Source organism: Exophiala viscosa, assembly GCF_022695815.1.
Source record: "Exophiala viscosa unplaced genomic scaffold EDD37scaffold_5, whole genome shotgun sequence".
NCBI lineage: Eukaryota > Fungi > Ascomycota > Eurotiomycetes > Chaetothyriales > Herpotrichiellaceae > Exophiala > Exophiala viscosa.
In genome coordinates, this window is record NW_026944357.1 from 1055818 (window position 1) to 1077697 (window position 21880).

Below are 21880 nucleotides of genomic sequence, written 5' to 3' on the forward strand. Positions count from 1 at the left end.
GGAATGGACTGTGCAACATCCGGTCCGGAGTGGTAACTCAAGATGCCCATGTCCCAAGGACTCAGGTGGTCGGGTCGACACATCAGCAATGGTAACTGGAGGTTGACAGGAGTTGGAGCACGAGACGTGCGGCATGTACGCTACCTATTCGAATCATTACCATTGAGCCAGGCAAGACTGACTGGAAGCAGTTCTCCCATCACACCTCGAGAGCGTCTCTCACTCGTGCCAGAGCGACCTGGAGCAACAACAATGCCAGGCTCGTTCTGTCGCAGCAGTCCCGGTCAATATCCTTATTTGGCTGGGGTTCTGATAAACCTTCAGCAACCGAAGCCGTATCACCTCCAGAGACCCTCCAGAGCACGATTGAACCTCCCCAGACCTTCCTTGAGCCCACACGTACCGTGAAAGCTTCGCATGCTACCGCAGAAGCTCCCGATCCTACCTTCACGCATCCTCATCCTGTCAGCAGTGTCGAGCCACAAGCACTGGCCGATCTGGAAAATGCAATACTTAAACCTCATGGCACACCACCATCACCGGAGTTGGCAACGGATGTCGCTTCGGTCCCAGAGGGTATTGGATATCTCAAAGATGTCTGTGGTCTTGACTTTGGCTGGGGACCGACCGCTATAATGGAGTACTTTTATGAGCATCTGCACGTTACGGCCGGACTGTCTTGGTCATCATCCATCATTGCTCTTGCCGTTCTTACTCGTATCTTCCTCTTTCCCGCAGCTGTGGGCGCCGCAGAGCAGGGTGCAAGGATGAAGTTGATGCAGCCTGTACTACAACCACTGCGTGCAAAGGTTGCAGAAGCTCTTCGCGAAAACAATCGGCAGGTGGCTATCGAAACCCAACAACAGATCAGGGAATTGAGCAAAGGATCGGGTGTCTCCCTCTCAAAAGCTTTCCTTCCGATCATCATACAGATTCCACTACAATTTGGCGCATTCCGTCTACTACGAGACTGCGGAACGTTACCGGTTCCAGCATTTGAAACCGAACAATGGCTCTGGGTGCAAAATCTCAGTGTTGGCGACTCGACCTATCTACTACCTCTGGGGGCTGCAGCAATGACATACTTCAACATCTCAGCCTCTGCCAAAGGAAACTCAGCCGCACCTCCCGCCATGCAGATGCTGAGACTCATCCTGCCACCTATCTCGTTTGTCTTTCTGTTATTCCAGCCAGGAGCGACTCAACTATACTTCTTTGTCAATGGTATCCTTTCACAGTTACAGATAACAACTATTCAAAACCCCTGGTTCCGAAAATGGAGGAACATGACACCGATAGCTCCTTCGACTCCAGGCTCGGGTCCAGCACCCAAGTCGACCAAATTCTCCAAAATGAATATTATTGAGCAGCCAGTGGTCCAGAAGACGGTGGCCTCAAAATCGGTGATCGCCACGCCAGAATCGGTGTCGTCATCTGATCGCAGCATCATTGACAAAGGAGTCGAAGTCATGAAAGCTCAAGGATCCAAGGTCTGGAAGAGCGCGACCAGTGGTGTCAGTAACACTTGGAAAACCGAGACCGAGAAGAGAGTGGAGAAGGCTAAGATTGAGAAAAAACAAACATCAGCAGCCAAATACGAGGCGCAACGGAGACTTGACATTGAACAGGAGAGAGCGTATCGAAATGCTGCTGCAACCTCCAAGCGGTAGGACAGATTGTCAAGCATCACCCGCATTGAGCAAGTTCTGTCATAACATCATTCTTGGCCATTCTGCTCTTGCTATATGTGCAAAAATTGCACTCGGAAAGGGGGCATGGACACGTTATGGGCATGGAAGATATTGTAAGCAAAAGGTTCAGGAAACATTTGATGCCTGGTCAAGTGTCGGAAGTTTCACAAATGAATACACCTTTATATGTACAAATTAGGTCCTGGACGAAGATTCACTCCCGGGAGTCAATACATCACCTCATCCTCATATCCTCGGGAAGGCTTTTATCCAAAGGACATTTCCAACATGGAGACCGATGAGAAGACCTTCGTATTGAGGTTGACTCCGCATAATGCCCCTTTTTCCTTGTTCCATGGTTGCCCATCTGCCGTACGAACCGTTCCCCTTGGATCCGATCTGGACAATGTGACAATTCCGCATCTATGAGCGCGAGCCCACAATCATTGCCTTGGACCGTCCATCCAGTGTTTGAGAGAGCTGCAAGACCTTGTCGGAATCACACTCGACATCTTTTCTGACTGGACATCACTTTGCTGTTACCTCGTCGCCACGGATTGCTCATCGTGCAACGCCTGTTGGTCATTTGGTGGGCGTAGCAGTTGATCGTACCAAACGGGTTCCTTCCTCCGGGTAAATATACTTGAGAGTTTACCAAGCGGTATATCCTCCATCAATCACGAGCTGTAACGTGACGAATTAGCTTTTTGACCTCCATGTCTTTCAATCAAGGTAGAACTTGCATTTGTACCAGTCATGAATGAGCTCGCATCACTCATACACAGCAACGCTGCTCCTCTGTACTCGCGAGGTTCCGATAGTCGTCCGAGCTGAATTGCCAGCTTCGTCAGTAAAGGTTTCTTTCAGATGTTGAGCACTAAGTTGGTCCTGCACTTACCATGTTCTGACTCTCCCACTGCTCCTTCAACTCAGGCTGGTCCTCAAAGTTCTTCAACACCATCGGCGTTACGATATTACCTGTTTCCTATCATCAGTATCCAATATCCAAGCATCATTCACCACTGGTACAGTGTTGTAGTGCGACCTACCGGGACATAATGCGTTAACACGGATCGGCTTCCCATCAACCGCCTTCCCCCACTCCATCGCCAGACTCCTCGCAAGCTGGCACACCGCTGCCTTGGAGCTGTTATACACCGCCGAGGTAAACCCCTTGTTCGCAATAAGACCACTCATACTCGCGACCAACAAGATCGACCCCTGACAGTCGTACTTGATCATCTGCCTTGCGCAGCTGACTGCCGACCGGAAAACACCTTTATAGTTGATGTCCAGCATCTCCATGATCTTCTCTGGAGTGAAGTCTAGCGCTGGCGTGACGTTTTGTATGGCGGCAGCGGCAATCAGCCCGTCCATGCGTTGGTGCTTGCTTGCGATCTCGGAGATGACTCTATCCAGGTTGCCGGCTTCTCGGACGTCGACGTGGTCGTAGTTCAGGGCGCCGCCGTACTTGGGACCCAGACGTTGTTGGACTTCATGGAATTCTGGTTCGGGTTCTGGGAGTCTGTCGAGACAGTATACTATCCCACAAATCAGTTTCTGCCTTTGAAGGGGGCCACAACACAGCTGGGTGACGGGGGAAGATGGGAAGATAGCTGTGGCTTACCTTTTCCACCGGCTTCGACGAGTGCTTCAGCTAGTGTCAGACCTAGACCACGGCCTCCTCCGGTCACGACGAAGACTTTCTCATGGAGATCGAATTCCCGGAATCGAGCGGGTGATTGTTGCGGGTCGGGTAGTTTTTCTTTGATTGACGGCGCTTGCTTCTCGTTTGACGGCTCCTTGCTGGATGCTTTGCTGCTGGCGAGGGGACTCTGGGAAAACAAGCGACACTGTTGAACTGCTGGCAGCGATCTGAGGGGTCGTGATTTGTTAGTGATTCTGCATATTGAGCGCACGGTTGGCGTGCAGCTTCTGGCGAGGCCGAGACTCAGCCGTGTTGAGGGTATAGACATGATCAAGACTCGAGTATTTGCTGTGAAGAAGTCAAAGTGGACGGGTTGGGACAACAGAGGTCGTGGGAGGAGAGTTCACGAGGCAGCCAGGCGCGAAGCATGAACACGAGCACGACGTAGCACGAGAAATCGAGAGGAGGTCAGCTTCTTTGAACCTTACGTGAGTAGGTCAAGTGATCTTCATGACTGAGTATTCCCAATTCGGTCATCTAGCACTGTGGTGCTGTGTATGGTTGGACCGGAACCAACATAGTGCAGCCAAGTTCGATCTCGAGAGTGTGACGTTGTGGCAGTTGGCAAAAGGAGGGGCGAGATACGCCATGTTTGGGACATCGATGGCGAGGCGTTGACATAAAATTCTCCCACCATCGCGATGGTCCTGGATATCTCGGTTTGTCCCAAGATGAGAAGATCCCAATGCCACGATGGAGCCACGGCAACAACCAAAAAAAGGCTGTAAAGCTGTTCACGAATAAGTCGGATAAGCATACTCCGTACGCGAGTGATGAACAAAAACGACGTCAAGCGGGTTCCAGTTGAAACCCACCGAGATAAAGACCACTTGGCAGTGATAGACGCAAGGAGCCCGGGCGCCAGTTCCGGACCGCCTATGGGAGATTTTCCTAATACCACAAGGGCCTGTCGTGGCCTAAACGTGCAATATTGCCGATGCCAGTGGTGATTGCCGGCGGAAACCTGACGGTGGCCGGTTCCACTGAGATTTCATCATACCTGGGTACTTTTACGGACTTCCACGAGTATGGAAACTCTTAGGCAAGGCTGTGATAACTGTACAGTTTCGTTCCAGTCCGGCAACATCCCCGAGTACTGTGGTACCTCACGACGATCTCTTGGTAAGCACCTTTGTCACTCGGACGCAGTACCCGGCACCCACTGCAGTGAGGATGTGCCACCATCCATGTAACTCCAGCACAAAAGCCCATGGCGGTCCAACAGCCCTCCTGGCCTCGCGAAGCTGCCCACAAGCAGCACTGTCAATCACCCAAACTATGAATCCTGCAACGAAAGATATACCTCCAACCCGAAATTTCGCCAGCCAGTATTTCTTCTCCTCGCCTTTGAATTTGCGCTGAATCAGATACAACACCCGTGGCCAGATGGCGGTGACGAGCAGGACGAACGTCCAATTGTGCAGCCATAATTGGTAGAGCGTACAGTGGATTGCGCTGATGGTGCCCAGTACCGCTGTCAATGCTGATCCAAATGCCACTTTCACCTTGGGTGGTTGGTCGACCGTGTACAACTCGTAAATGATGGCGGCGCATACCCAGAACATGGACAGATCATCACAGAGTTGCGCGCCGTATTTCAAGGTGAGATGGAAGGCGAAGGACATGACTCCGACGAAGAATAGTGCTAGGTTGGGGAATGCTGTTGTAGAGAACAAGCTCTCTCCTGGAAAGAGCTCGTTGATCGACCAGTAGACTATTTCGCACGCGGTCAGGTTGTCGTGGTTATTGCTTGTGCCTATAATGAACCGACCATATGCGAGATTTGTAAACGTGTTTACGAACTCTCCAATGTATAGTGTAACGCCGTAGTCTTCTTCGCAGAAGCTTGTGCAGGTATCAGCATGATTCTTAAGATGCTGTGGCGCGGCAGGAACATACTTGGCCACAGAGGTTGGTGGTCCCCAGTATCCTTCAAATGCGTGAGGATCACCCACGAAATTGCGTTCCAATCCCATGGTGAAAATGTGGTTATGGCAGAAAGTGATGCCGGCTTGGTGTACTTGGATGTACCTAGTTGGTGTTGAGGGATGCCTTTTGACTTCGAGATCTCCTCCAACAAAGCTCAGGTAATTTAAGAGCTGCTCAAGTGATTTGCAAGCTTGGTGAAGAGCTCTGCGAGACCCACGAAAAAATATAGGATTGTTTTTGAGTGATGCCTGGTGGTATTCACACTTTTGTCAAATTACTTGTTCTTCAAATATACATTTAGCAATAGCTGTGGTGTGAGTGGACATGTTTTCCATGGCGGGTTGCCATAGGCTGTCCATGACTGCAGTACAGGGCGTTTTGGAGCTGTCCAGTTATACTTTGCAGCAGCTGGCACGGGAAGTGCGTCGTATTTCGTACTTCGTCAACTCCCACATACCTAGGTATTCTATCAACCGTCGTTTCTACGCCTTTCGCCTTCGACTGGCCAGCGCTGACTTTAACATGCGGTCTTATAGGTATATGTATTCGAATGCGGTGACGAAAGTTCGCCGATGATATCTCGCTGTATCTGAGTGTCTACAGAAGTACAGCTTACCATTCCGTCTTACTTGAGCATGACCCGCAGACCTTTCGAGTCCAGAGAAGGAAACGGGGAAAAGAAGTCATGCTCAATCTCGATATCCTGCCTCCTCGTCTCAAACAGCTCGGCATCGAATTCGTGGAAGAAGCTCGCAAGTGTCAGGTAAAGGTTCATCAATGCCAGCTCTTTCCCAATGCAACTTCTTCCGCCACGTCCAAACGGGACAAAACACTTCTCCATATGTTTCAACTCGTCTCCCGTCACGAGCCATCGCTCGGGCTTGAACGACAAGGCATCGGGGAACACAGATTCTGATAGATGATTATCCCTAATCGACATGCTGATGGCCGTCCCTGGGGGCAACACATATGACTTATACGTGGTGGCAGCACATGGATTGACTCTTGCAAGTCGGCCGGAAACGCTGTTTGCCAGTCGGAGTCCTTCGTTCATGACGGCAGTGAGATAGGACAGGCGCTGCACCGTACTATACTTCGCCAAAGGGTCCTTGACGCCTTTTGACCCATCCGCTGCTTTGGCCAATTCTTCCTTTAGCTTCCGGAGCACGTCAGGGTGCGACAGGACATGGAATGTGATGGTTTCGAGGGATATGCCTGTGGTCTCGGTCCCTGCACCAACGAGTGTGCGCGCTTCTTGCGTGATTCGGTCGACCGTCTTGTCGCTCTCTGGAATGGCGTCGGAGTTAACGATCCCGTCCAGGACTGATCGATCGCTTCTCTTCTCGGTTTTGACCACTGCTTCTGCCATTCGTGCCAAATCCTGCTATAGTGTGAGTTTCTGGGATCTCAGGCCTGCGTAGGGGTCTGCTCCTACCGTTTGAAAATCGAATGCCATCACACCACCCTCAGTCGAGGTCTTTTCAATGAACGATCTCGGCATGCGCATAAATATGGGGATAATGATGGGAATATGCCGATGCCATACAGCAATCTGCGAGATTATCCGCGATTGCTTGTTGTAGTCGTCTGCGAAGTCGACCGAATCCAGCAGGTCAAAGCCTTTTGGTAGACAATAATCCGTCACAGAATCTGCAGCAAGACAACGAAACGCATTTGAAAGGTTCACCGGTTTGTCTTCTTGTCGCATCTGCCGCAGACGGCGACATAGCTTCAGGACCTTTTCTTTCGATGAAGATTCGAGATTTGAAATTGCTGAAGATGCAAAGAAGCGGCTCATGGCCTTTCTTCGAGCGCGATGGAGGTCGACATTTGAAGTACCAAAGCCGGCATCTTGCGACGCAATGAAGGCATAGTACCAGGGATATTTATCAAGACGACTGGTGACATTGTAGAATTCATCAAAGAAGTCTGGATCTTGTATATGTACTTCATTGGGTCCTATGCGAACGATAGGTCCTACAAAACTTGCGATTAGTTCATGACAATCTAAAGACCCTCTCTGTGCCTCACCATATATTTCATGCAATCCTTCAATATGGAATGAGAATTTGCCGCCCTGGATACAGTCATAGTAAAAGTCGTAAAATCGGGAGATGGCGGCAAGCTTCGGCCCGGGAACCTTGGAGAGGGGATGAAAGAATAGGCGGTAGATTACTAAGGAAGAAAAAGCTGTAATGGGAACTAGAGCCAATAGAATCGGCAAAGTCATATACGTAAAGAATGCCATATTGCTTGATGATGCGCAGGTGGCTTCGGGCTGCGGGAGGAAGGGAGCGGAAGTGTGAAAGAGGATGAGTTGAAGACCAGCTCCTTTGACTCCAGATGGGGAATCATTACAATTGACCGTGCCGCAAGTGGCTTCGTGTCTTTTTGAGTTGAAGGAGGATCTCAAACCACATGGCAAAACGGCCCAGTTCATGGACGAACTGCCTATCTCTGAGTCTTCCGTGGTTAGCTTGCAGTAGTCCGATAATAATACCAACCATTGCCAAATCCTGCGGACTGGCAGCTGTCTCGCCTAGGAGACGAGTATGCCAGGCTAGTCGGATATGCGTCAAGAGGTACCCGCATGAGAACGCGAAATAACAAGCGAAGCCCTTTGGGTGCACGTGTCGGATATAGGCCTATCATCCAGGCTTTTGAGCCCTAAGTTAGGGAACGAGCTTTCCCCACTGTCAAGATCGATACCGCTGGGGGGCCACGCTGGGGCAAGGCCAGCGTTACCAGCCCTCATGATGGTCCATCAAGTTTGGAGCTGGAATATAGTGGCGATCACAAGCTCTCATTGAACATTATATGAATCTCAGAATATCAGGGAACGGGGAAAGAACGGCTCTTTTAGACCCTGGTCGCTGATGTGCTTGTCGTTGTCGCTTACCTTCTTACTTTCACCCAACGCATGGGTTGGCAGAAGTCACGACGCAAGCGCCGCATGAGCAACATGAAGTGGTTCCCTGGCTTGGATCTTGTCATTCGTCGCACAGCATCAAGCATCCAGCACATAATCATTGCTTTCCAGTGACAAGGATACCGATCGAAGAAACCATGTCTTTACCGTTGATCTACAGTGAATGCAAATGAAGTCGGCTTCTTTAGGCATCAAGCGGAGCAACAAAGTAGCGTCCTGGCCGTTTTGACAAGGGCAAAGTCAAAGCCCTCGAAGCCCATAGCACCTACCATAGTTAAGTTGATCCTTGCACCCTTGCGCCTTCGCGGGCGGGAAGTGCCTGGGCATCGTGGAAGGCACAACCACTGCCCCACCACCCAAGGCTTACACACCGTGCCATCCTCATTTACTTTGCTCATCCTTTCATCATTGCTTCTCAACCCTCGATTAACTTCAACTCTTCGGCATCGCAGTAACTTAATATGAGAGTTCAGCCTCTTGTGCCTTGATTTGCGGTGCCAGACCGTCCTTTTCCGCCATGGCAAATGAAACAGACGCCGACTCTGCCTATGGCGACAGTATTTTCAGCGACACGACCTCATTAAGTTCCAGCGTGATGAACTATCAGTACGAAAATGGTCGTCGCTATCATTCTTACAAGGCTGGCAAATATTTCGCACCCAATGACGAACGAGAACAAGAACGATTAGACCTGCTACACCATGTTCAATCCATGATCTTGGGCGGAGAACTACACCGAGCGCCCATTGAAAATCCTCAGAGAATCCTCGACATCGGCACGGGCACAGGCATCTGGTCAGGTCTATCACTTATCCATTCACAACGCACTAACAATTTCTGCCAGGGCCATCGATGTTGCCGACAAATTCCCAGAAGCAGAAGTCATCGCCACAGATCTATCACCCATACAACCCACTTGGGTGCCACCGAACTTGCAATTCATGGTCGACGACTGTGAGGCCGAATGGACCTTTCAAGACAAGTTCGATTGGATCCGAATCGGCAATATGGGCGGATCAATTGAGGATTGGCCACGACTCTTCCAGCAATGCCTGGAGAACCTCAAACCTGGCGGCTGGTTGGAAGTCATGGATCTCGAAGCGTGGGGATCAACCGATGATAACAGTCTTCCGGACGATAGCTCTTACAACAGGTGGCAGCATGAGCTTAGCAATGCTTCTGCTTTGACCGGGAGGGTCATGAACGTGGGTCCCCAAATCAAAGGCATGGTGGTCGATGCAGGCATTCAGAATGTCCAAGAAGAGATATACAAGGTAGGCAACCTCAACCACTGGAGCTGTCAGTAACTTACGCCCGATCAAAGTGTCCACTCTCGCCGTGGCCAAAAGACAAACGATTGAAGGAAATTGCTAAGTACATGCTCCTGAACCTTATGGAGGCAGCTCCTGCATACAGTTTGGCTCTTTTCACTCGAGTACTCGGATGGCAAAAGGAAGATGTCGAGGTTCTTATGGCTGGAGTCAGGTCTGATCTGAACAACATGAAGTATCACTTGCATACCAAGTTGTAAGTCATGCCAGATGTCTCTTTCGTCGAATCTTACTAACCTCATAGACACATTGTGTATGGCAGAAAAGCGTCATGATCGAGTCGAGTATTCAGCGTTATGATCAAAGGCGGATAGGTATCTTTCAGCAAGCAGGAAAAGTTACATTATGCTAGGGACAGTGCAAGCGGGAAGGACAGCACCAGGTTTATGTTTTGCAGCGATATCAGATTAGCGGTCGCTGGCACCACGTCCACTCGAGACGGAATGAATACTACTTTTTTATCACCATTGGACTTTCAAAGTCTTGCGCTCGTTGAGGACTGATCGTTTAGGACCGCTCTCAGACCAAGATCATTCACCAACTCTGCTGCAATATTGTCGACTTACCTAGCTTTGCGAATTCGTATCAAGTCAGCCGGCGTTTAACCATACAGTTGCTCCGCTAGCCCCGAACCAAAACGCAACATCTCCAACGGTGCATAACATCAGCAGCATAGCCCAAGAGCCTCACTACCAATTGTGAGCCAGAACGATACACAAGCAGGTTCTGGTATGTTCGAACTCTGTATGTCACTAACATATCGTCGCCACCACAGCCGCAGCCCATGTCTGAAGCACGGCGATTGCACATTCCCGCGCAAGGCTCTTCACCCCTATTAGTAAGTGCCCAGGATTGCCCAGAAAGCATGTAACCCCCGCCATCAGGACTTAGGATATAAGGTCTGTATTGGTACAGTATATCAAGGACATGGGCAACCGTCGTCAAACGAACAAAAGACTCAACGTCGGCTTCGGAGGCATCATCGGTCATCATGTCTCAAGTTAAATCTCAACTCCCAACTCGCGCCAAATCCATTCTCGTCATCGGCGCCGGCGAACTAGGCACAGCAATTATTCAAGCACTCACTTCTCATGCCCTGTACAGTCCATCATCCACCAAGATCACTCTCATGGTCCGACCCTCAAGCCTGACGAACCCGTCCCCAGAGAAAGTCCAACAGCACACCACCCTCCGCAACCAAGGTATCAACCTTGTAGGGGCAGACATTGAAGCATCCACCCAAGATGAGCTAAGCAACCTCTTCCGGCCGTACACAGCCATCATGCACGCTGGCGGCATGACATCTCAGCCCGGCACCATGCTCAAAGTCACACAGGCCGTCCTGTCCGCGGAAGTGGAGTACTACATTCCCTGGCAACACGGCGTCAACTACGACGCCATCACCCGCCGAGGAGGCCAAGGCATGTTCGCCGAACAAATCGACGTGCGCGACCTTCTCAGATCCCAAACCGCTACTCAATGGACAATCATATCATGCGGCATCTTCATGTCCTTCTTATTCGAGGAGTACTGGGGCGTTGTCGTGCCTTTGGCCGATGGTGAGGTGCAAGTGACCGCCCTGAACAGCTGGGATGATATGATCACCACGACAACAGCAGAGGATATAGGTCGAGTCACGGCTGGACTTGTATTTGATGGGACCGCCCCTGTGAACCAGCCTGTGTACATAGCGGGCGACACATTGTCATATGGACAGTTTGCGGATGTCGTTAGGCGGGCGACAGGCAGACAAGTCGTGAGACGGGTTTGGCCTGTGGAGTTTCTGCGTGATGAGAGTAGGATGGACCCCGGGGATAAGTTGAAGAGGTATCGCGTTGTGTTTGCAGAGGGTGTGGGATTGAGTTGGCCATTGGAGAGCACTTGGAGTGCAAGGAAGGGGATGAGGATGGTTACCGTGGAGGAGTACGTTCGAGACAAGTTCAGGTGGAGGTGTGATACGGTGGGAGGGCGACGAGGAAACAACGGAGAGTAGAAAGGCGATGAGTATAGCGAGCTTCACGTCCATATCGGATAGATATATAGTGTTAGATAAGGAGGGCGCTCTAAGTTCAACGATGGAGATTTCGTTGATATATTTCGGGAAGGCACCGGGCATAATGAGTATATAACCTCGTTATATAAAAGCGAGCGACAGAATCACATTTTCAGGACAAAAAACAGCACGTGCCCATTCACTCTCATTTCACTTCTATTTCATCTTTCACTCTCACATGCCGAACTACTAATTTCACATCTACCTCACTTGCCCCCCCCCATTCACATGCTCTCATCACTCCCCGAGGAGTGGTACTCGTCTACCACACCCTCTCCTCCCACCCCGGTCCACCACGCCGTGAACCTCTCAAACGAGGCAAACACCGACCTCCGCCGCTCTGGCGACTCGACAAACTCCGGAAATGGCTCAGTCCTGGTAGAGCGACTGCTTCGCGGGTCCGAAATGATTGACATTCTGATATCTGGAGACGCAGGAGACGCGGTGCGCTCGCGCGGACGCATTCGACGGGCGGAAAGAGGGGGAAGCACCGGCGCACGCGTGACTCGAAGGTTTGGAAGGGTCGAAACTGTGCTTGGAGAGGTCGAGACACTGCCCACGGTGTACGAATTGGTGCTTCTGTCCTTGCGATCCTTGCGGCGCTGTACTAACAACCAGACCAGAGCGGCGAACATGACTAGCATGCATACACCGAGAACTGACGAGACGATCTTGACTATTTTCCATGCAGGAGAGCGAGCAAGAGAGATCGGAAGAGGCTGTGCAGACGCGCTGATGATTGCAGACGTGCTGGATGTTGTAGAGACCGTGCTGCCGGGGGATGTGGTGATTGCAGGCGACGACAAGGTGGCGGCGCTACTGATTGAAGATGTATTGACCGTACTGGTGGCTGGGAGAGGAAGAACAGAAACGGTGACCATGCTGGTGGCGCTGGCAGACGGAGCAAGAGAGGCAGGCACAGTCTCGGTGAACCAGACTGTCGTGGTTGCTGTGATGTTGATATTGACCGTACTGGTCGCCAATGGTGGAAGAGCAGTCGAGGTGTTCATGCTGGTAGGCGCAGGAGAGTCTGGAACCCATACTGACACCGAGACAGTCGCTGGCACGTCCAAGCTTTGCATTGAGGCATTGCTGGATGGTGTGAGAGCTGCAGAAAAGATCGAGAGACCAGTAGAGGAGACCGTAATCGAGAAATTCGAAAAGAGAGGTACCGACAGCAGTTCAGTCGCCATTGAGGTCGCCAGCGTCACATGGAGAGACATCCTGAGCCGGTATGTCTGGGGTATTGAGGTATTTGAGGACGATGAGCTGGTCTACAGAGCAAAAAGCGTTAGCAAGACACAATTGGGGTGTGGTTCAGCGAAAACTCATTCTCACCTCGCTGTCAAGCTGGAGACGGGCTCTTCGGCAATGCGTACCTTGCAAAATCGAGTTTGTCGTCGACGTCGAGCTCCGAGAAGTGTCTTGAGTGTGTTTATTGCGATTGTCCAACGTCTTTCCAAGAAAAGAGTTGCCAATTTGTCTGGTTGAGGAAAGTGAGGAGAGTTGAGAAGTGAGTCTCGCGAGAAGGAAGCCATTGCTGGCGAGGAAGATGTGAATGAGCTCGACGGCGCAGCGCTGCGGAGCGTTCATTGCAGTGTGCATGTTGTAGACGCAGTGGAGCGTTGCTCCTAGTGTGGAAGAAATGCGCAGCGGAGCGCTTCTTGTCGTATGCAGGGCTGTGAACGCCCAAACAAGGACGAACGGCAACAGAGTGCATACCGCGACAGAGGCGTGCAAACCACCACCAATACTGACAATGAGCGTAGGAAAACAATCGACAACAGCTGTCGGAGAGGACGGATGAAGAACGACGAGCATTTTTTGTGCGATATTATCATTATGCCTGACTTCGCCAAGCGGGACTTTTGAAAGCTGGAAAAGACACAGACACCGCCCTTCGATGGTTTTCTATCCGATGCTAACCGTGAGGACGGTCCAGCAGAATACCAGCTTCTGGACCAGCAGGATCGGACAAGAAAAGAAGACCGAGGAGGTTGGTCGTCTCTAAAACACATACTGCGCATAGTTCAGCCTCAGAGCAGGTTTGCGGAAACGTCGAAACTTACAGGAATGAACAGGTAAGGAACCTGCCTTTCGTACTCCTCCCACGCCTTGCCATACTTTTTCCGACACCGTTCGATATCTCTAATAGCGCGATGGACGATCATACAGCTGAAGAAGGCTGGATAGAACCACGGAAAGGGGGAGCGGAACCCCGTTACTGCTCCCCAAGTGAGTGCGAAGAAGAGATCACAGGTATAATGGATCTTTCGTGCATAGCCATCTGGAAACACGGTTAGCACTGAGATCGACCCAACCAAGGAGATACTTACACCAGCCGTCTGCCAGGATAGTCCCACCATCCTCTGACCCGATGACCTTTGGGTTTTCCACACTCTGCCACGGAAGCTGTGGAAAGGCTTTCCTGGTTATGGCACCGCCAGTTTCCTGCGCCCGGAAACGATTCTTCTGGCTGTTTGTGGTATCCCAAACCCAGTAAACAAACAGATACACCACATATAAAACGCCCAGTGCATATTTGTTCCAGAGATATGTGCTCGGAGCGTGGTTTGCCAGGTATATCGTGCAATGACAGTATGTCAGCGGCACACCGGCCAAATTCCAAAAGATGAGCATGAAACCCCATTTTTCATAGTACATATCCCAGGTGGGCACAATGCACTCTTCCCCCTTACTGCAAGCATTGGCATACAGGAAGTGGGCCATAACCAAAAGTCCTACTTCTCCGGAGACATAACCATACAGTTCGTATTGGCGTGCAGCAGTCCCCACTGACAGCAAAAACAAAATGTACCAAGGCAGTCGTACCTCGAAGAACATCTTGAAGTCCAGAATGTCGAACATTCGCGGATTGAGTTCGGCTCCCATGAAGAAATCATACATGAGATATCCAGACATTCTGTGTTGCTTGCCACGATAGATGGCGGAAGCGTACGCCACGATCGAAACCAGGAAGCCAGAAATGATGGCGACGGACATGAGGGGACCGAACTCGTCAATGATCTGATACAGCTTGAAGAGGCCGGAGAAGTGCAGCGCGAACGCCACGATGATGGTCGTCCACCAAGACCACGATCCAGAACAATAATAATCGAGCCGCTTGCCGTTCTCGTGAGGCAAAGGTTTTCCTTTGGTCCATATGCCTGGCATCAGACAGTAAAGGGCACCCTCGAAGATGAAGAACGTCCAGTACATGACCCAGGCTTTCGCGGAAGGCCATGCACCATAGTACACCATTCGACCTAAGCCGTGTAGGAATTCCCCAAAGGTCTCGCCATCTCTGGGGTGTGGGAACTTCCCGTTGTAATAGGTCGCGCCGATCCACATGTAGTACATGAGGGTAGGGAAGCCGATCATCATTGCTGTGACACCCCAAGGCCCTCCGAACTCGAAGTGACCGCTGGTGTCGACCTTGGGGTCCATACCTGCCCTCCAGCCATCAACAAGTCTTTCTGAAGGGATAACATGCCCGTTCATCTTGCTGGTGATCGAACCATTCGGCTTTCCTCTCACATGTCCATTGACAGCCTCTTCTTCCGTGGTGTCATGTAGGTCTTCCGTGAACTTTGCAGAGCGCGACGCTTTCCGTGTGCTCCTTGGAGCAGGTTTCACGGCCGTCGCGTCGTCTTCGTGGCCGGTCGACGAGTCTTGCGCGTCGGAATCTTCCAGATTCACGCCGGACTTCCGCGTACGAGGCTTTCGAAAGGTACCGGGCGTCTCGACATACCCTGGATGAGCTGTTTTCCTAGGACCACGGTCAGCAAACGCGTCTTTGTGCCACGACGGAGGACTGAAGCATACTTGGGCGTCTTGCCCGCCTGGGTACGCGTGACCGTCATATCGGTCTATCCTGGGAATGAGTGTCCAAGACTAAAGAACGACTAGATGAGGTGACATGAGCGAGTAAATGAGTGTAGATGCGTCAAAGACACGAGTAATGACGAAGAGTAAACATGCCGTGCGACGTTGTTGGTGGTGCGGCCCGGGAATGTTTATTCCATTCCGGATGGAAAAAACCATTTTATCCATTAAGGTTTGTTCACACCAAAACAATCTTCCACCTACAGACTAATACACACTAACCTACAGTACCAGCTACCGAGGTATGTTCATGGACGGATATTGAGAGCCATACAAGGCTCGTTTATTGACAGCTGTAATGGCAGGTGTCCATTCTGGCCACTCTGCAAAGGGCGTCACTATATACACAAGACATGAATCGTTATCGTGCAGCAGCATTCTCATCATGCACCTCTTCGATTGTTTGTCGACATGAGCGTGATCTTCTTCTTCTTGCCTTTCTTCGATGAGCCACCAGCCGCACGGCCTACGTCGTTGCTCAGACTGGCTTCCACCATGGCGACAGCATCAGTGTCATCCAACAAATCCCTCTCCCACCCTTGAAGCCAACCATCATCCTGTGCTGCAGCTGGCTCAGGAGCAGCAAGCATTGATGGTGAGGTTGGTACAATAGCTGTTGTGCCCCAAACCGTCCTTGGAGCGTCCGGACTCGTCCCGGGCGTGGCCAAAGTTGCAAAGGATGAATGTGTTCTCGTGTTCCAAGGAGGTGTCGTAGCAAAGCCTGACTCACCCGGAGACGAGCTTGGGTGAGTATTCGCGTCGACCAAGGGGCGAAAGTCTGATTCGCTGAAACTCCTGGGTGCAGAACTGCCCCGCCGCCTTCTTGGGGCCGGTGCCCATCGTTTATCGTCCTCTTCTTTCTCGGCACGTATTCTATCCCTCTCTTCTCGCGCCTCCTTTTCAGAGTTGCGCTTCCTCCTCTTTGCAATGTCGTCTGAAAATTGTTCCAGAATGACCGGACTGACCGTCTCGGTCCAGTCACATTCCAAAAAGGTGACCTCGAAGCCGTACGGCAGATGCGCCATGTATTTGGCGCGTTTCCGCAAGTCGTCATCTATGATGTGTCCTGTAGAGATGTGCTCTACTCGTGGAAGAATGGTTGATGGAAAAGCAGAAAAATCGCCGAAAGCTGTCTTCAGAATGCGTATATCCAGTGGTGAAAGAAAGAAATTGGGCATGGCGTGATAGAAATAGAAAGGATGTGACTGAGGACGCTCGGGATCAGGCTGGCGCTTGTTCGCGAGGGTGTGAGGCTGGATTCTACCAGGCGCTAGCTCGACAGACAGAGATTTCATGGCAGTGGTCAGGGACGATTGACCCTCCGTGGCAGCAGAATCCCATGACTCGGGGATGTCCACGGGTTTCGTCGATGTCGAAGAGGCTGGCGGAGGGTTACCCAAGCCTGACAGCTTCTGTTTGGCATCCTCAACCGCTAGGACAGCTTTGCGAGTCCAGGTGTTCTCGTCGCCAAACATCAGCTCATCTTCCCTCTCTTGAGTTTCGAGGTCAACCAATTCCCGGCCGTACTGAGAAGCCATGTAGTCTTCGCCGCCTTTCATGAAACGAGCATACTCCATCATTTCAGCAACATGAAACCAAGGAATATCGTCAGATCGTCCATATCCGTCGGCAGTATCTCGAGGAAGTGCAAGTGTCTTGCCTGGTTCACGTTTCAGAAGCTTGAGTAGCACGTCTCCACCTTCTTTGAGCATGCTGGCGTCGTGGCCAGCAATCCATCTGACTGGCCGTGCCTCGGAAATGTATATGCTGTCTTCACAGATTGGACACTTTTTCCATCTGGCTCGTTTCTCAGGGCCAGATTTCTCATCGTCCGCGGAATGCATGTATCGTATTAGACATGGTAGACAGAAGATATGACCACACTTCGCCATGCGGGGCGCAACAGGTGTAGACAGACATATTGGACAGCTTGCATCTTGCGTTTCGGCTGAAGCCAGTACTTGTAATACGGCATCCCAGTCAACGTATATATCCGCATCAACTGTCTGAGGGTGGTAATCCCGGTCGGGGCGTACAATGAAACGATAGTTGGAGTGAACATAGCGAGCTTTATCAACAGCATGATATCCCGATCCTAGCCCGAAAGTAGGATTGCGTCTTTGATGTCGATTGTTGAAGTGATGCTGGTAGTGATGCTGAGGACGTGGAGGGAGGCTAAAGTTCATCAAGTGGGTGATGGATGTCTGACCCTTCCGGCTGTTGATTGACCTCATGGCGCCAGACTCCCCAAGGGCATCCTCATCCACCAGGAGACGCGGCTTCCTTTGGCCTTTGTGTTGCTTTCGGAGGGGTTGATTCCCACGCGCCTGGGAAGACTGACGCGTTGAAGCACCGGCACCAAAGCTCCCGGAGCTCAGACTTCGTTTGGAGGAAAGATCAGCACCTGTCGAGGAAGGCGCCTGGGAGTAATTGGAAGAACTCGAGGGAGGGAGAAGTTTGCTCGATGCCGGACTTGAAGTGGCGCTTGATGACATCGCTATGGTAATTGGGGATGTCCTCTGCGGACGCGGCGTCTCCTCAAGTCAGCAATAAAGCAGACCCGAGTCCTCGACTGAGTATGGAGAGTGTATGTGTACAAATATAAAGAGAAATGCTGTCAAACTGTTACCACGATCGCCGAAGCGAAGGGGCATGAAAGGTGGTGGAGAGAGGTTCGAATGGCCTGCGGAACAGAGAATGAGATGGCAATGGAGGGGAAAGAGTCAGTCATTGCATGCATGGGCCTCAGTAGCCACTATCGATCTGCTCCAATCACCCAATTACTGTACTGGGCTTGCTGGGCTGTTTCGCGACTGAAGCTTAGCTAATCTTCAGTCCTTGGGCTTCTCCATCATTCATTTTGCTCTTGCCGGACTTAGCGCCGATAGAAATTCCGCCGTCCAGTAGTAACACCACTCACTCACAACCCAAACTGCGCAACCGTCAACGTGCGTCTTTGCCTGCGACACACAGTGGCCACCAGAACTTCCATCGGCCATCGCGAGGGATTGTCCTACATCCTTCGCACAATCTCCTCTCTTCACTCTTGTCGAGCTTTGCACCTTGTCGTAAAGACACAGGTTCAGGCGAGTTCTTTTCCCGTTGTTCTGTGGCTGTCCAGCGGTTTCGACAATTTGACTATCGTGGCTCCCCCTAGGTCTTCAGTCCTCAGGCCTCACTCGAGTATCACCGGTCATTTCTTTTGTTCCTTCCCTCTACGACTCAGGTATGGACAGTCGCAGAGCGTCAGGATAAAAAGATTCACGGGAAATGATCAGCTCTCAGACGAGACGCGCATCGACCTAGCACGATGTCCTGGCGAAGAGAGTCTTGAACGCGATTACAATCATGCAGCAGAACCATCACCCATATGGGCAACACCCCATGCCCATGCAACCTCCACCGAGGCGGCATGATGGCTCATACACGACCATACCACCGCCGATGCGGCCTCATTCAGGCTATCAACAGCCTTACTATCCACAACAAATAGGGCCAATGATGCCCCAATATGCGCAACCATATGCGCCAAACTGGTATGGCTATCAACAACACCATGTACATCCTATGCATGGTAGTCGTCCGCCGTACTATCCTCAACATCCAATGCCGCCACCACAATATCCTCCGCAGCTTGGGCCTCTCATTGTATCATCACAACCTCAAACACAAGCATCCCCCCATCTCCCTCACAGGCCAGGACCAGTACCTCCACAACAAGCTCCTAGTTCAGCGTCTACTACATCTACCAGCCTCATCCAAACGCCACCGTCTCCTCCCTTGAGTACTACCAGTACTATCAATACCAAGAAGGAATCCATATCGCCTGCAATATCACCAGCACCACCGACTGTGCAAAGCCCTTCGGTTGAGGCTCCTCAAGAGCCCTTCCGGCCTCCGGTAAGGAAGAAATGGTACTGTTCTTATCGCAGCACCGCTAATTCTTGTTTAGGTTCCCTGGTTATCGGTCCAGGATGAAGCATTTCCTCCTCGTGCCCCTCGTCATAGACGCCGGATCCTGAGGTCTCAACTCGGTACTGAACCAATTGTCTACCCTAATCTGCAACAAGTAGCCGAGGCACCTACGGAAGACACGGTGGAGAAGCAAGAAGATGTCTCTGTGGAGCTGCCAACATATAGTGAAACGGAACAGAGCACCACGCAGACATCCACACCATTGCCATCAGACGTCCTTTCTGAAGGCCCATCGACACAGCCAACAACGCCTTCTTCTGCTGTGCCTGCGTCTCTGACTAAAACTCAACAGACGCCGACACAGCCTAAAGCTCGTCCTGCCGGTCCTGTTCTCCCAGCGGTTCCAATTCTCCCACCTAGCCCAACAGCGAGCCGTAGACCACACAGAGATTCGACCGTCTCAGATCAAACAAAGGTCTCCGAAGCAGAACATTCAGCAGTGGACAAGTCTGAGCCTGATGATACCAATGCCGACACAGCGGAGGCAAAGCAAGCCCCTGAAGATGACCCCCCTGTCGTCTCCACTCCTGCTGCTCCGAAGTCATGGGCGAACCTTTTCCGTGGTGACAATCCACAAAGCAGTTCTACAGCGGCACCAATCCCGATGCTCGGATCGGTCGATACGACGGCAGGAAAGAACGAGACTCTGTCAGATGTTCTCAACGATATGAGTTTGGTCGCAGAAGCCCCCACCAAGATCTCCTTCATAAAACCACGTGGTCTAGTGAACACGGGAAACATGTGCTACATGAACTCTGTAAGTTTTGCCTGACCTCCGTTCTATGGCAGGAGACTAATTGGTTGATTCAGGTGTTGCAAGTCCTTGTTTTCTGCCTACCATTTTACGACTTCCTCGCAAAAGTAGCTCAACGAGCTCGATATGCATTCAAAAGCGATACTCCTTTAATTGATGCCATCATTATGTTTGTTCAAGAATATCCTGTAATCTGTTCGGCCAAGAACATCGACCAGCTTCGCCTGCAATTGAAACCAGAAGACTACGAAAATTATGGCGATTCCTTCATCCCAGAATATGTCTATTCAGCTATCAAAGATCTGCCGCGGTTTCGGGAGATGCGTCGAGGTCACCAACAGGATGCGCAAGAATTCCTTGGATTTTTGCTGGAGGAGCTACATGAAGAATGTGCTCGGGCAATGAGAACTAGTGCCTCCAACTCAGGTCGAACTACCCCAGTTGGCAGTGTTTCAAACCTTTCCGAGCAAGCTGACGCTGAGAGCGGATGGATGGAAGTCGGTCACAAGCAAAAGCCATCAGTTACTCGGTCCTCTGGAGCGATTGCAAGTGACTCGCCTATAACCAACATCTTTGGCGGCAAACTGCGTTCCGAGCTCAAGGTGTCTGGCAACAAATTATCTGTTACTTTGGAGCCATACTCACCATTACAGCTTGACATTGGATCTCCCCAAGTTCACAATATTGTTGATGCTTTGAAGGGCCTTACTCGGCCCGAAAGCATGCAGGGTGACTTCTACACGCCACGAGGACAGAAAGCCACCGCCACGAAGCAGGTCTTTATTGACAGCCTCCCTCCGCTTCTGATCTTGCACCTCAAGCGCTTCCATTACGATAGCACCACGAAGCGTGCCGAAAAGATCTGGAAGAAGGTCGGGTACCCATTGGAGCTCGAAATCCCAAAGGAGGCTTTCCCGTTGCAAGCCCGCAACAAATACATCGCGCACGGTGGATTGCCCAAGTATCAATTGACCGGCGTCATCTACCATCATGGAAAAAATGCAAACGGGGGACATTATACTGTGGACATCCGCCGTCAAGACGGTCGTGAGTGGATTCGCATGGATGATACGCTGCTCAGACGCATTCGCAGCGAAGACGTTGCTGAGGGCGGCAGCGAGGAAGATCCCAAAGTCCTCGCAGCAGCTCTCGAGCGACACAACGCCAGCGGCAATCGATTCGAGCAAATCGAACAGGATGAGGAAGAGGAGGACGACTCGGACAAGGTGTGGAATCAAGTCAACGGCCATTCGAGGTCAAAGTCGACATTGAGCACAGTTATCAACGGGGCAGCCACTCCAGCAAAGGATTCTTCGGGCAAACAGACACCAAACCCGAAATACGCGGTAAAGGACAACAAGGTGGCCTATCTGCTGTTCTACCAGCGGGTCTCGACGTAAGGCGTGTGAGGAACACGGCACCGAGCTCATTTCTCTTTACCACGGCATGACCCGTTTCAACGGGGAAACGGCTTTACCCTACCTTTCCGATGAACCAGAGGTCACGAGGACATCAGATTAATATGTGACCTTTATGACTATTCTAGAAGCGTTGACTGCTTCTTTGTACATAAAAGAGCCATCTTAGCGAAGGAAGCATCAAAAGTCCGCAGCCAATGTCGATGT

The 21880-nt window shown here is 51.2% G+C and overlaps 10 protein-coding genes across 10 annotated transcripts; 4 read left to right on the forward strand and 6 right to left on the reverse strand.

Moving 5' to 3' along the window:
- On the forward strand, positions 1 to 1774 carry EDD37DRAFT_410351 (pre protein translocase YidC subunit). Its single transcript, XM_062812445.1, has 2 exons — positions 1 to 135; positions 192 to 1774. Exons 1-2 carry the CDS (start codon positions 43 to 45, stop codon positions 1668 to 1670), a joined length of 1572 nt encoding a protein of 523 aa, XP_062670261.1. The 5' UTR covers positions 1 to 42; the 3' UTR covers positions 1671 to 1774.
- Positions 1775 to 2231: 457 nt separating this feature from the next.
- On the reverse strand, positions 2232 to 3795 carry EDD37DRAFT_410355 (short chain dehydrogenase/oxidoreductase). The gene is made up of 5 exons (XM_062812446.1): positions 3319 to 3795; positions 2741 to 3232; positions 2590 to 2669; positions 2435 to 2521; positions 2232 to 2375 (listed from the first exon to the last, which is right to left on the reverse strand). The coding sequence occupies exons 1-5, from the start codon at positions 3665 to 3667 to the stop codon at positions 2343 to 2345; spliced, it is 1041 nt and encodes a 346-aa protein (XP_062670262.1). The 5' UTR covers positions 3668 to 3795; the 3' UTR covers positions 2232 to 2342.
- Positions 3796 to 4380: 585 nt separating this feature from the next.
- EDD37DRAFT_630886 (ceramidase) lies at positions 4381 to 5606 on the reverse strand. Its single transcript, XM_062816611.1, has 3 exons — positions 5299 to 5606; positions 5171 to 5244; positions 4381 to 5113 (listed from the first exon to the last, which is right to left on the reverse strand). Exons 1-3 carry the CDS (start codon positions 5373 to 5375, stop codon positions 4506 to 4508), a joined length of 759 nt encoding a protein of 252 aa, XP_062670263.1. The 5' UTR covers positions 5376 to 5606; the 3' UTR covers positions 4381 to 4505.
- Positions 5607 to 5774: 168 nt separating this feature from the next.
- On the reverse strand, positions 5775 to 7644 carry EDD37DRAFT_630889 (cytochrome P450). Its single transcript, XM_062816612.1, has 3 exons — positions 7360 to 7644; positions 6764 to 7305; positions 5775 to 6709 (listed from the first exon to the last, which is right to left on the reverse strand). The coding sequence occupies exons 1-3, from the start codon at positions 7574 to 7576 to the stop codon at positions 5954 to 5956; spliced, it is 1515 nt and encodes a 504-aa protein (XP_062670264.1). The 5' UTR covers positions 7577 to 7644; the 3' UTR covers positions 5775 to 5953.
- Positions 7645 to 8593: 949 nt separating this feature from the next.
- EDD37DRAFT_630892 (S-adenosyl-L-methionine-dependent methyltransferase) lies at positions 8594 to 10052 on the forward strand. Its single transcript, XM_062816613.1, has 4 exons — positions 8594 to 9052; positions 9102 to 9531; positions 9582 to 9784; positions 9833 to 10052. Exons 1-4 carry the CDS (start codon positions 8775 to 8777, stop codon positions 9861 to 9863), a joined length of 942 nt encoding a protein of 313 aa, XP_062670265.1. The 5' UTR covers positions 8594 to 8774; the 3' UTR covers positions 9864 to 10052.
- Positions 10053 to 10423: 371 nt separating this feature from the next.
- Positions 10424 to 11649, forward strand: EDD37DRAFT_630894 (NmrA-like family protein). The gene has a single exon (XM_062816614.1). The coding sequence runs from the start codon at positions 10580 to 10582 to the stop codon at positions 11579 to 11581; it is 1002 nt and encodes a 333-aa protein (XP_062670266.1). The 5' UTR covers positions 10424 to 10579; the 3' UTR covers positions 11582 to 11649.
- A 124-nt stretch (positions 11650 to 11773) lies between these two features.
- EDD37DRAFT_410403 (uncharacterized protein) lies at positions 11774 to 13653 on the reverse strand. Its single transcript, XM_062812449.1, has 2 exons — positions 12980 to 13653; positions 11774 to 12915 (listed from the first exon to the last, which is right to left on the reverse strand). Exons 1-2 carry the CDS (start codon positions 13460 to 13462, stop codon positions 11866 to 11868), a joined length of 1533 nt encoding a protein of 510 aa, XP_062670267.1. The 5' UTR covers positions 13463 to 13653; the 3' UTR covers positions 11774 to 11865.
- Positions 13414 to 15666, reverse strand: EDD37DRAFT_410390 (ergosterol biosynthesis ERG4/ERG24 family-domain-containing protein). The gene is made up of 4 exons (XM_062812448.1): positions 15467 to 15666; positions 13978 to 15410; positions 13711 to 13928; positions 13414 to 13660 (listed from the first exon to the last, which is right to left on the reverse strand). The coding sequence occupies exons 1-4, from the start codon at positions 15502 to 15504 to the stop codon at positions 13649 to 13651; spliced, it is 1701 nt and encodes a 566-aa protein (XP_062670268.1). The 5' UTR covers positions 15505 to 15666; the 3' UTR covers positions 13414 to 13648.
- A 1-nt stretch (position 15667) lies between these two features.
- EDD37DRAFT_410389 (uncharacterized protein) lies at positions 15668 to 18252 on the reverse strand. Its single transcript, XM_062812447.1, has one exon. It carries the CDS (start codon positions 18019 to 18021, stop codon positions 15910 to 15912), a length of 2112 nt encoding a protein of 703 aa, XP_062670269.1. The 5' UTR covers positions 18022 to 18252; the 3' UTR covers positions 15668 to 15909.
- A 336-nt stretch (positions 18253 to 18588) lies between these two features.
- EDD37DRAFT_410463 (ubiquitin thiolesterase) lies at positions 18589 to 21833 on the forward strand. Its single transcript, XM_062812450.1, has 4 exons — positions 18589 to 18752; positions 18805 to 19426; positions 19479 to 20258; positions 20312 to 21833. The coding sequence occupies exons 2-4, from the start codon at positions 18875 to 18877 to the stop codon at positions 21653 to 21655; spliced, it is 2676 nt and encodes an 891-aa protein (XP_062670270.1). The 5' UTR covers positions 18589 to 18752; positions 18805 to 18874; the 3' UTR covers positions 21656 to 21833.
- Positions 21834 to 21880: the final 47 nt, after the last annotated feature.